Here is a 13652-nt window from a genome sequence, read left to right as displayed (position 1 = left end):
TTCCTAATCTGCACTGTCTAATCTAGAAGCCACCAGGCACAGGTGGTGACTGAGCTCGTGAAGAACTAAAAAATGTAGCTGTTTATTTGATTTGATTTTAGTTAATTTCAACAAATAGCCACGTTTGGCTAGCAGTCACCGGGTTGGACAGTGAAACCAGAAAGAAATGAAAAACCAGGAAAAAGGGTGACGGTAGGACAAGGGAGGCTTTCTCCACAATTTTCACTGCCAGGTCTTCAGAAATTTATCTCCTGTAGGTTCTAGTCTTGATTCTATCACTAACTAGATGTTTCAACACGTAACTGTAAGTTGACTTCTAGGGCTTCAGCTTCTCCTCTTTTATAAAAGTAAAGTGTTAAATTAAACTCTAAAGTTCCCTTCCAATTTAGAATTCTGAACCTGTGACCTAAACCATAAAATGTTCATTGTTCTTTTCTCCACACCATATACCCAACTCTTGCAGGGACATCAGTATCTTAAAAATGCATCATCATCACAGTATTCAAAAGCATTCAGCAAATAAAGTTCATTACCATCCGATTGCTTCTCCATGGTGTGAAGGATTAGCTGCATAAAATCATTCTCTTTGTCTGAGCCCAACAACAGTGACTCCATGGCTTGCTCTTCAAGAATGGTGAGCAACATGCAAATACCTGGAAGATCAGTTACAGTTTTCTTGAATTGATTTAAGTCACACCATCCTAATACCTTCTCTGGTTGAGTTGATACAAGAATAACAAGGCAGAAAGATGAAGCAAAACAGTCTCCAGTTCCTTCAACAGTTAACTGATGTTTTCATATACAACTGCTCCTAAGTAACAAGACTTCAGACTGATTTGAGAATGAAAAGGGAACATGATATGAACTTAGTTAGAAAACAGTTTCTAAGATAATTACCACACAATTTATACTTCATCAAACCTAAGACGGCTTCAATTTTAAGATCACCACATCTCAAGTACCAATCGCTGCCAAATGACACCCGGCTGTAAGACTTAGAATCAATCAAGTAGGGTGGATTTATTTTGAGGCAGTGCAGAACTTGCTGAAAACCAAAGTTCGTATCTCTTTCTATCAGGAAATACTTCACGGATGGGAAAAGAGGGATTAAACCTCTTTTTTTTTTTTTTTTTTTTTTTTTTTTTTTTTTTTTAAAGATTTTATTGGGGAAGGGGAACAGGATTTTATTGGGGAACAATGGTCAAATTGTTGTCCTTTCAATCTTAGTTGTGGAGGGTTCTGTTCAGCTTCAAGTTCTTGTTCTTGCAGTCTTAGTTGTGGAGGGCACAGCTCAGCTCCAGGTCCAGTTGCCGTTGCTAGTTGCAGGGGGCACAGCCCACCATCCCTTGCGGGAGTCGAACCGGCAACCTTGTGGTTGAGAGGACAGGCTCCAACCAACTGAGCCATCCGGGAGCTCAGCGGCAGCTCAGCTCAAGGTGCCGTGTTCAATTTTTTAGTTGCAGGGGGCGCTGCCCACCATCACTTGTGGGAGTCGAGGAATTGAACTGGCAACCTTGTGGTTGAGAGCCCGCGCTCCAACCAACAACTGAGCCATCCGGGAGGCAGCTCAGCTCAAGGTGCCGTGTTCAATCTTAGTTGCAGGGGGCAGAGCCCACCATCCCTTGCGGGACTCGAGGAATTGAACTGGCAACCTTGTGGTTGAGAGCCCACTGGCCCATGTGGGAATCGAACCGGCAGCCTTCAGAGTTAGGAGCACGGAGCTCTAACTGCCTGAGCCACCGGGCCGGCCCTAAACCTCTTTTTTAAATAGATCAAACCCTATTAAAACCAACTGTTCTTTTAATATTTTGTTACATTGAATACTGCTTTAAATAAAAGATCTATTTGCCATACTTGAAAACGTACCTCTTACACAGATGGTTTCTAAGATAAATAATGTTTAAAAACAGTATGTGTAATGGTTCTGTCAATTTAATGACAGAAGAGCTGGAAACTATGAAATCCTGTATTTAGCAAATTTTCAAAAGATTACCAAAAGAGATCAATTCCTTTGCAGGATACTCCTAACTATAGGAAAATACTAATAATACTTGTGTAGGGACAATACTCACCTAACCAATAGTTTTTGTAGTTTGTAGCATCATACATGTGTGAGGGCAGAAGAATCAGTTTACCCTTCTCAAGGACAGAAGAAGTATAAATGTCTGGACTTTCTAAAAGTCCCAACTCAATGACTTTGAAAAGGCAAGTCAAAACCTCCTGTAAGTCATAATAATCATCTCTGTCCACTTTTCCCAAGCCTTTTGCGGTTAAGATGGCCCAACGCCGAACCTAAAAGCATAACACACTCATTACTTCATTCAACAAACAATTATTGACATACAGCAAAAACCTAGTTAAGAAAATACGGTTCCCTACAGATTTTAAAAGACATACAATGCTAATTAATGCAATATGTGGACCTTATCTGACCCAGATTTAAATTAGCTCACCCTAAGAAGGCGTTTATGAGATAATCATTTCCATTCATCTAAACACTGACTAGAAACATGACATTAAAAAAGTATTATTTTAGGTGTGGTGATAGTACTGTTTTGTTTAAAAAGTCCTTATCAACTTCCAGTCAAGATGACAGAGCAGGTAAATGCTGTGCTCGCCCCACTCTCATGACCACATCAAAATTACAACTAAATTACAGAGCCACCCTTGAGAAGTATCTGAAAACTAGCTCAACAGAACTCCTGTAACTAAGGATATAAAACAGGAGCCACACCCAGACTGCAAAAGTAAGTAAATCAATAAATCAATAAATCAGTCGAGCAAGCCAGCACTTATCTTCTAGAGACACATATTTTATAGATGAAATGCTCTGGTGTCTCAGATTTGCTCTAACTAATCCAAAAGGGGAGCAGAATATTGACCATGTATTACTGATAATCGATGAAGCTCAGTGATGAATATATGGGGGTTCATTATATCATTTTACTTTTTTATGTTTGTAATTTTCCATCATAGGAAATTTGAAAAAGGAAAAGAAGGACCCTCAAAGGAGAAACCCATGCAACCAGCGCAAGGTCAGGTTCCAGCCCTCCGGTGCTGCTCTCTGCTTCTGCTCCTGCCTACTGTTCCGATTCTCACGTCCCTCTTCATTTCTAGCACCTAGGAACTCAATTCCCTCCCCACCCCTCACTCCCCTCCCCACCCACACTTTTAAAAATCTCATCTATTAGCAAAATAATTTTTTCAAGTATTTTAACTAGTATTTCCACATGCTTGGAGTGGGGCAGGCGGGCAATGAAAACAAGAGACCTGCCCTTCATTGCTTCAGGTTAACATACTGAGAGAAGTTCAAATTATCCCCTCATTTGTCTTTTAAATAGAAGCATCACCTGTCAGAAGTCTTCCCTTACCCCCTTGGATCTCTTCCTTCTTTGATCCCACAGCACCCTCTACTTAACTGCAGTAATTTTACAAAGAGAGAAGAATTTTGACAAACTTTTTAAACAAAATACACACCCAAACCCTCCCCGATAGCTCACTCTATGTGCAAAAATAAAATACGTCCTTCCGTTGCCTACCACACTTACCATTTCATTGGGATGGACCAGAAACAAATAGACCCCGGGATGTTTCTCAAACACCTGGAAGGAGCAATTGGCCTGTTCCATCCGACAAAGGGCTTCAACACACAACTCATCTACACAGAAGAAACACCGCAGGAAACACGAGGTGAGTATCACCGCTTATCAAGAGTCCCTAAGCCTGGCTCCTTCAGAGGTTTTGTAAGTAAATGAAAACTGGTTCCTTTTTTTTTAAGTGAGGCATAAACTGCCAGTAGTGTACATGTAGGAACAGTATTTACCTATCTGCAAGACTGTTTGGTCACAGTGTGGCTCCTATGAATTATTCTGACTTTACTAGTATATACATCTCTGTTTTACTCTCGGCATGAGTATCTCCATAAGGTATCTTACAAGTGGTTACAGGTCCAATTCCATTAGCACTTTACATTTTGATTCACGTGGACTTTATTTGGTACTGAGGTGATAAAGAAAGTCCACAGCTATTTTGTCCTACGCTCATTTACTGAATAATCCACTTCCCCCACTGGTTTGAAATGCCACCATCATCAAACACTAAATTCTCCAAATACATCTGGTTTACTACTGAACTCTCTACACTGTTCCACTAGACTATCTATGCCAGCACTGTTCTAATTCCTGTTGTTTTATGCAAATTTCTTCATTCCTTTTTCAAAAATGTCTTGAATAGACTCAGACATTTACCCTATCAGCTGAATCAATTTTAGTTTTTCAAGCTTCAAAGAATATTGTTAGTGACAGTGGTTGGCTTTGGGGAGGAGGGGTAACGACTAGAAAAACATGAGGGGGACTCCTGGGGTGTTGATATCATTTCATTACCAGGGTGGTGGCTACAGAAGTGTGTTTAGTTTCAGAAAAATCATCAAGCTTATATGCTTTTCTGGCTATAGTATTCTTTAGCAAATGTTTGAAAAAATGACTTGTTAAAATTTTAAAATCTAATTATTTTTAACTTATTTAGAGAGAATTATTTAATCAAATCTTTAGGTCAACTTGACAATTTACTGAAAATATAGAGGACAGAGACACACATTAAATAACATCACAAGAAAGCAATCAGAAAAATCCCCAGAAAAGTTCATTATTCTATAGAGCAACCATATAGTCTCAATAAGTCAGTTAAGGGGGGAAAAATGTGTTACGTATAAATACACTGTTTTGGATTAAAAGAGCTGTAAGAAATATGAACCAAATGCAATGTATGATCCTTGATTTGACTCTAATTTAAACAAATCAGTCAAAAACTGTCTTTTCTAATTACTGGGAAAATGCTAATATGGGCGAGATATTAGATGCCTTACAGGTATTGTTAGATTTGACAGAGCAGGAAAATGTTTTTTAAGAGATTCACATTGAGAAACACAAATATAAATGACCAAAATCTAGGCAGCCCTTAAAAGGCCATGCCATAGTGAGGAATGAAAAGTACTGCAGACCAGCAATTCTCAACCAGAGGTGGCCTGTGCCTTTCCCCAGCCCTGCCCCCAACTCCCAAGGGACACCTGGCAATGTCTGGAGAAATGTGTGGTTTTCACAACTAGGGTGGGGGTAGAGCAGGGTGCTAGGGCACCTAGTGGACAGAGACCAGGGATGCTGGTAACCATCCTACGATGGATAGCACCGCCCCCACAACACAGAACCAACCAGTCTAAAATGTCCCAGTGCCCAAGTTGAGAAACTCTGCTATAGACAAATGACAAGAATGAAAATTAACTGAATAGACAGATAAATCAATATGTGATAAAGCAAATATAGCAAGATGTCAGCAACTGTAGAATCTATGTGGTGGGTACATGGCGCTCACTACATAACGTGCTGTTCATGTTTAGAGACTTTGATAACAGAATGTCGGGAGAAATATTATTAGGTATCCTAATTATATGTTTAACAAACAGATTTTCAATACAGATAAACCTAAATTCTTACGATTCTTGAAACAATAAAACTGATATAACGTGCAGAACACCCAAGATACTCACTAACACGCTCATGCAAAAGCAGATAAGGATATTTCAGCATTTCAAGCAGAGGAACGCGAAGCTTATTTTCAAAGTCTTGGCCGGTCGAGTCGAACAGCGGCTCCTCTCCATTGATGTCCACTATGTATAACTCATCGTCATCTTCAATTTCTGCCCTCATGGACTTTTCAAAGTGATTTATGAGACGTAAGGTTTCTAATTCCCATAAAATCTACAGGAAGAGAAAAACGGGCAGTGTGCTTTTTATCTTATTATCCTTTTCCTAAGTACAAAAATTCAGAAATTTAAAAAAGTACTAGACGGCACATATTAGAGTGATGTGAAGGGAACAGTCACTAAGCATGGCCCCTCTCATGCTACATGAACATGATGAGTCCACAGAGCATGAGATGTGGGGTTTTGCTACAAATATCAACACCCCTAACTATACTCTATTAAAAAGAAAATGAGAAGCAGGAGCTTCTTTATCAAATGCACGAGCTAGGCCAGCTGTGTCCCTCCTTTGTGTCTCAGTCGTAGGTACCTACCTTACAATGTCAGCTTTAGCGTGAAGACACTGTTAGCTTCATAACTATGAAACTTTGTGAATGCAAAAATCTCAACAGGTTCGTAACCCATCATTCCCTCCTTTCTAGACTGTACATATCTTTATGGTCTGTGTTCTCTTCGTCAAATATAATAAACCAAATATTCAAAGTCACGTACTTAAAATGGCACCTTTTTGTTTCACTTTGGCTACTGTGACTGGAAAATATACTAGCCCTTAGAGGTTTGTACCATTTAATGGTTCCAAAGGACCCATTAAAAGATGAAGAGGAAAAAAAAAAAAACCTATCAAGCAATAAAACAATAATCCAAGCCACTCAGACACAGGGATGTAACACTGTCAAATATACTGACATAAAAACATGAGCCAAAAAACAGAAACCCCATCCATCACTTCATTTCCTAAAATTGTTTGATATCAAAATGACTAATAGTACGAGGTCATAAAATTCTGCTTCAGATTTCAATTCAATTCCATCAGTCAATGAGTACTCACTTAGTACCTACTATATACCAGGCAACAAATTAAGTACTAGAAGTGTATTCAAAGTTTAAATTATCCGTTTCTTGAATGCTTCCCACCGAGTTCAAATGTATTCTCTTCCTAGTTATCAAGCTCTGAAAAATATTACCCATCCAATGCGAATTACCTCGTGTAAAAATGGCAATTCATCCCTTGCTTTGTGGTATTCAGTCACACACTCCAAGCAGTAGCAGAGGTCTTCATCAGCTGTTTGAAATTCATTGGGCTGGGTCCTGGACGCATAGAGCTTTAGGAACTCAATGGTGGAAACACCACCCGGCGTACACCAACAACACGTGCTCATTCTGTACCTGTATCCAGAAAAGACGACAAAGACGAAAGAAAGAAAACAAAACAATACTTCAGGCCTATTCTCTGTGAACAATGGGTGCACTTCCTACTAATAACCCTCACCCTCAACTTAAAATGTGCCTCCACCACATCCAGAACCATCTGCTAGCCAGCTTGTCAATTACTGCCTAAACGCAAATCTGAGCCTGCTCTTAACAACAGTACCATGTGAAAAGTATAACGAAATGAAAGCATTTTGTTAGTTTCAAACATAAGGCAATACACACTTGTGCAATGTAATATTAACGGAAAATACACTGGGATAGAATTATCAGTGTTTCCAAAGGACAGATTTTGGGGTGTTCTAATGATATACCAAAGGAGAGTCAAAAGCTCAGGAAACCTTTCACATTCCCAGAGGCCATGTTCCCGAAATCCCTGGAAACACAGAAATTCCTAAATACTAATCCATGCCAGTAATGAAAACTCAGAGAGGGATTTCCCCTTGCTTAGAAGTACATATACAATGAATTTCATATACATGAATTTGTCAGAGTGAACTGCTGCCTAAGGCTCACTGCTCAGCAATACACTGTAACAGCTACAAATGTTAACCTACTGCTACCAAGTCTGATACAGTTTTTTACTGTCTCCAACTTTTTGTTTTCTAATACCATCAGAGCCTCCACCATGCAAACTCAAGTGAAAAGGTTAAGATTCAATCATTTTCCAAATCCTAGCAGTCTCGAGGAGGGCAAAGTAGCAAGGTGGTACCAGGAAGTCCCAAAACCAAATGTGTCAAAGATGTGAATGAGAATACATGAGGCAGGTTTATCAGAACTGCAGATGGCATGACACAGAGAGGACTAGCAAATAGGATGGAAGCCAAAATCCAAGGCGATCTCCAACTCTAATGAGGTGTAATGAAAATAAGATGTTGTATTTTTATCCCTAAAATGCATATAAAAGCAAAACAAGATGCTCATTGTCAGTAAGCAGCATATTGTGGCTAAACAAAAAGCAAATGTTTGCATTAAAATAAACAAGTAAATGACAGCAGGAGACCAAGAGGGAGGAGTTGGGGCAGGGAAAATACAAGGTGAGCCTGGAGCATTTTACAGAGCCAGAAAGCCCTCGAAACAGAAAAGGATGGGGGCAAGTCAAAGGGACACAGGAGCCAGCCTGATAAAGAGCTCCCAACGGCCAAAGCTCAAACACTCTGAACAAAATAGATGTGATACTGGATGATAACCCACAGTATAAAGTAAATACACATGAATCCATACTGGTATAAATAAACGACTGAATGAATAAACCCATGTGGGAGAAGGGGCGAATCTTCCTTATAGAAGAATTCCAAATAATACATATCAATACTCCCCAGCCCAGCGGGCAGCACTTAATCCCACCCCATCTTGAGTGTGGGCCAGACCTGGTGCATTCCCTCCAAAGAAGAGCACGGAAAGGGAAAACAATAATTTTACAGGCGACAACTGGCAAACACAACCTTAACCAAATGATCAAGGTTAACATAACCAGTGTTGTCATGCTGATAATATAATCCTGACATAACGTGCTGAGGAAGCCACTTCCCCTCTGCAGTATGCTTCTCCAAAATCTGTAACACCCAGTCTACTAATGAGAAAAACTTCACACAAACCCAAAGCAGGTATTATCTAAACAGCTATCAGCCAATGTGAAACAAGAAGGAAGAAAACCACACACAAAAGGAATTGGAGCAAGTGTTATCTTGCGAAACTAAGGATTTATTGGGAATTGGGCCAGGAAATTATCTGACAAACCTCATCCTGAGAAACCTGACCTTAACTATTAAAATAGACTAACGGAAAAAAAAAAAAGGCACAAACCCAAGTGTTGACCCAACTAAGTTCACTTCATAAACTAGAAGGACCTAACCCATGCATTCTCATACAGGGATGACATCTTCTTCAAAGAGATGAAACTGCCTAAGTAAGACGTGAAAAAATCCTACTCTCTTTATGTATAAAGCCCTGATATACATACAGTACATAGAGAGGTATGTAATATGTTACTAGTACTAAAATTCATGGGAAATTCATTGTAAAAAATGTCTAAAATGTTTCCCTTCAGGGAGGGAGAAGGGACAATAAAAGGTGAAGAAACATGACCCAAATCACAGAATATTTGGGTATGCAAACTTGGCAGTAAGGTTTCTGAATGCAGATCACCCTAAAATTCAGGGTGCGTAATCTCTGCTAATGACATCTTGACAGAAATTGTATTTTACTGCTGAAGCTATTGTGGCATAATGCCAGTTCTTTAAAATAAACTGATTTTTTTGAAAAAATTCCTTATTTTCTTCTCACACCCATGACTAAAGAATTATATATAAATGCATAAGCGTAATCAAATACATGTATTTGTCTCATGAATTGACTTTTATAAATTTATCAAATATTGTGTACTTTCTTCATGCTCCTAAAAGAATTCAGCGCAGCTTTCAACATTAAATTATGACATATAGAAAAGGACATTTAAAAAGATTACAAAAGTGAGAGCAATCCAAACTTCCTTAGAAAAATTTAATTTCACTGAGTCCTAAATTAGGAGCTTCCTGAAAAGCAGAGCAAAAAGGTAACATGATGAGGTACATAGCTGTCATCCGAAAAACAAAAACTATGAGTTCAGCTGGAGAGCCCTGACCTTTCCTGACACTAATTCTTATTCAATTACATTTGCCTACCTTGTCCAAGGCTGCTGCAAACCAGGGACTACCAAGTAACATGGTAGTAGTTACTAGCAGTTATTGCAGAATGTAAAATTATTTTATTCAAAGAAGAAATGTCTTATACCTAAAAGGCCAATACTGTAAGACCAGGAAGCTAAAAGTCTGCAGAGCCATTTTTTTCCAATGATGTAATTTACTGTGGGGGGTGAGCTCAGATCTAGGAATAGAAAGTGAAACTTACTCGATTTTTCAAACATCAATTGTTTTGAGCTTGATCTGGCAAGTAACAGACTGCAGTCAATTGGAACTCTAAAAAATGGACTGAAGTACAAATCGTAACTTGAAAGTATTCAACATCTTAACAGAGCAATTAGCCAAAGAAATCTTCCATTAAGAAAATCAGTCTGCTTTTTATTTCACTCACTCTGGGAGATAGCCTACTTCCACCGTCCAAAACGCAGGACTAAATTTTCTCACAGACGGGAGGTACTGCCACCTAACAGATAAGCCCCAGGGAATCGAGAAACAAAGAGAACTGTACTACAGGGCACATCGACCACAGAAACACGTTCCTCTGATTCCTCTCAAGTGGCCATAATGTGTGTGGTGTGTCCCAAAATCTAAAATCATCACTGGCTTGACAGCTAAGCCCAACGAATTCTAAATAGGGTATACTGTAATTTTTCTTTTTAGGGAAAATTGTTGGTAGATGTCTGTGAATCCTGTATGTTTTTGCACAACTCAGTTCTTCTGGTGAAATTAGTTTTGCTAATTTCATCAGATTTTAATTGCTTGGAACCATTACTGGACCATAGATGGGGTGTCTAGGGGATCCTCAGGCTGCAGGACAGAAATAAGAACCACTCCCCAAGCACCAAAATGAGCTGGTTTTACTAATGCCGACCACGTACAAGGGAGCTGATGTGTCAGTAACACAAGGATGCTTCATCAGAGGTACAGCTGTAACTTTCAGTAGGCTTACAATGGCGACATCTTTTCTCAGTATTAGCTAGCCAGAAAGTTCAAATAACCATCACTTTCCTCTATCCTTCCCAGCTAAACTTCTTGAAAAAGTAATCTAGATTCACTTCTTCAGCTCCTGTGCACTCGTTTCCACCCTTACATTTCACTGAATGTGTTCACAAAAGTCCTTAATAATCTCTGTATTAATAAATCCAATAGGTTCTTTACTGGACTCCTTCAAAGTATATGGAAGTGCTGACCATGTATTCCTTAACTAAGACAACACACCATTCTCCTTTAGGTTCCTCTACTCAATCACCTTTGTAATCACCTCTTCCTTTTTTCACCCTCTAAATATCAAAGTTTCCAAAGGCTTGTCCTCAGGACTCCAACCTCTTCACTCAACAGCCTCTTTCTGGGTGATCCAATTCAAACCAGTGCTTCAACTACTACTGACACTGAGGCTTCCCACAGACTGAGAATGTAGGTAAAACTTGTAATGCAATGCTTAACTATTTTTCAGCTACTCAATAAATGACAGCCCAGCCTAGACTTCCACAAAAACATATCCAACTGTACACTCAATCTCTCCTCACCTGGTAGGCGCCTCAAAGGAAACACAATTAAGTCCTTCCCTTCGTTATGGTATTTTCTGCACCCATGGCATGGTCACCCCTTCAGTTTTCAAACCAGTAATCGAGGAATTATCCTATACTCTCCTTCTCCCTTAGCCCCCCATCTCTCCGAGTTTCACAGTCTACTTCCTCCATTACCTCTGTACTTTATTCTCAAGTGAGCTGCCACTGCCTTACTTGAATAATTTTCATTGTTTGTATAGATTACAGATGAAACCCACATGAAACTCTTCTACCTCTTTTTGATCTGCCACCAATTCTTCCTCCAAAATGCTGCCAAAGGGCAAAGAAAAAACTGGACTTCAAAAGCACAAATGACTCCTCCAGTCAGGGATAAAATTCACTTTTGAGCTCACCCCCCAAGCCCTCCATGATCTGGCTTCAGCATCATCTCTTGCCATGCCCCTCACGCTCTTCCTAAAATGCTTCCCTGGCACTCCCTGCCTCTATGGAAGTTCTGCCGTCTGCCTTGAACACCCACCCTACCCTTCCTACTTCTGCCTGGCCCTTAACCATGAAGGTGCATTAAACTCACCAAAGAAACCAAACAAAGAAAAAAAGGTGAGATACTGCTAAAATTCAGATTCAATTTTTTTTTATAAGAACCCCAGCAGTGATTCTGATAAAAAGCTAGATTTGGGAACTACCCATATGCAGCCCATCCGAGTGTCATCATGTATGGGGGCTTGTCTGACCCATCCTCTCCCTTCCAGTCTGTCTCTATCATCCCAGGACTCTGTATATGTTTCCACCATTGCACTTACCATGCTGGGCTGGGCTGCTTATGTATTTCCCAGCCCTAGCACCTACCTGCTCCATCCTCAGCGATTCTGAAACGGTTGGGCAAGGATCTGTTTTATGCATCATTTTTACTCCAGTGATTGAAAAAAATGTCTTAAAATGTTTAAAACAAATTACCTGGCTAATACTTACAGAGAAGTGATCCTCTTAGTGGATTCCCGGGTTTATTTGTGAATGGGTGAGGATTTGCATTCATATGTACCCAGACTCTGGCCCCAAAAGAACATTTCTGAAATAAGAAAGAAACTGATGAAGTGGTTTTTATACTCCATCGCATCTGAGTTTGCCATCAATGCTATTAAGTAGAGCCAAATGTTACCATTTGATGAAAAAGCTCACGCTTACAGAGAGTAGATAACTTGCCTGCCGGCACACAAAAAAGAAGAAACGGCGCAACTGGGATTCAGACTCGACAGGGACGACTAGTTCCCAAGGGAACGGCCCCACTCAGGCGCTTCGTCACAACTTCCCCAAACGAGCAAACGCAGGTAAAATCAGCCCTACGGTCGTCAGGCAGTGAACTCATCTGTCACTTTTAACGGCAAACTCTTCCTCCTAACCGTGGGGTTCTCTTCCTTTCAAGCCCCGTGCCCGGTTCCTTCCGGACCGTGGCAGCCTTTGCCTTTGGCAACTCGTAGCTCCTGGAAGGCGGGGAGGGCGGACAAAGCCCCTTTGGCTGGTTGTCAGGGCTCCATTACCTTCAGGTGGAGCAGGAAGGGCTCAGGTGGCCATTGCGGAGAAACACCCTCTCCGAAGGGAGAGACCCCGGGGCAGGACGAGGGAAGGGGCGTCGAGAGGTCGAAGACTTTCTACAGCGAGACCCCCCACACACACACACACACTCACCCCCAAACACTACGCAGTGCCCAGACCACAAATAGCTCACACGACACCGCAGTGTAGACCAGCAGGCAGGAGAAGGGGGTCCCAGCGCCCGGGACCGGGTGGAGGCACCGGAGAACTGCCCACCGGACGGGACGCGGAAAGCCCCGCCGGCCGCGCTGCGACCCTCCAACCCTCCAGCGGAAAGCGGCCGAGCTCGCGCCGCCCCTCCCCCCCCCGCCCGGACCTCACGCGCCGCGACGGTTACTCCACGCAGCCGCGCGAGCGCTCACGCCCGCCGGGCCTACGGCCTCCAGCCCCTGCTCTCCTTACCCAAATGGGCCTCGCGTCGGCCACTAGCCCACCTCCACGCCTTCGCTCAGCAGCCGGCCACAAGCGAAAGTGCGGGTCCGCACCCCGCCAGCCAACCCAAGGGCGCCGCGAGCGCCGGCCCCGCCCCCAGCGCGCCCTCGGCCCCCCGCAGGCCCCGCCCCAGCCGCCCAGTTCGTGTTTTGGTGCGCCGAGGGGCGGGGCGTGGGAAGAGCGGCACCCTCGCCCCGCCGGGAGGCCGCGGCCGAGAGGCCGAACGCTGCCATCATTTCCGGGCTGCCGGGCCCGACCAATCAGGAGCGCCCGCGCGATGAGAGGGTGGGGTTTGCCGCCGAGGCGTGACGCGGCCCCGCCCAGGACTTCCTTCTGGTGGGGGCCGCTCCCCCACGTGTCTATCTCGGGTGACTTAGGCGCCTACCTTGTGTTTTCCGTCCGGTCCTTGTCTGTTTTCAGGGCCTCAGGTGTCTCACGAGGCTGTCTCACGGACTG

The 13652-nt window shown here is 42.2% G+C and overlaps 1 protein-coding gene across 8 annotated transcripts in view; it reads right to left on the bottom strand.

The window, feature by feature from the left end:
* The window catches only part of SETX (senataxin), a 59894-nt gene extending 46469 nt beyond the window's left edge, over positions 1–13425 (bottom strand). For 7 of the 8 annotated variants that reach the window (XM_088793264.1, XM_088793269.1, XM_088793267.1 and 4 more), the window contains exons 1-7: positions 13167–13425; positions 12144–12240; positions 6739–6922; positions 5543–5753; positions 3549–3658; positions 2073–2292; positions 534–653 (exon numbers count right to left, since the gene is read on the bottom strand). In XM_088793264.1, coding sequence (XP_088649390.1) covers positions 534–653; positions 2073–2292; positions 3549–3658; positions 5543–5753; positions 6739–6915 — 838 coding nt within the window. In that variant the 5' untranslated portion in view covers positions 6916–6922; positions 12144–12240; positions 13167–13425. Of the gene's footprint in view, positions 1–533; positions 654–2072; positions 2293–3548; positions 3659–5542; positions 5754–6738; positions 6923–12143; positions 12241–12857; positions 13057–13166 lie in introns of those variants that run through there. The other variant, XM_088793266.1, reaches the window with a different exon arrangement.
* Between the last annotated feature and the right edge of the window lie 227 nt (positions 13426–13652).

The sequence above is a fragment of the Rhinolophus sinicus genome, chromosome 16 (assembly GCF_057876585.1).
Source record: "Rhinolophus sinicus isolate RSI-liver-muscle chromosome 16, RSI-T2T, whole genome shotgun sequence".
NCBI lineage: Eukaryota > Metazoa > Chordata > Mammalia > Chiroptera > Rhinolophidae > Rhinolophus > Rhinolophus sinicus.
The sequence above is the reverse complement of the archived record's forward strand: the minus strand, read 5'-3'. Positions and strand labels throughout refer to the sequence as shown.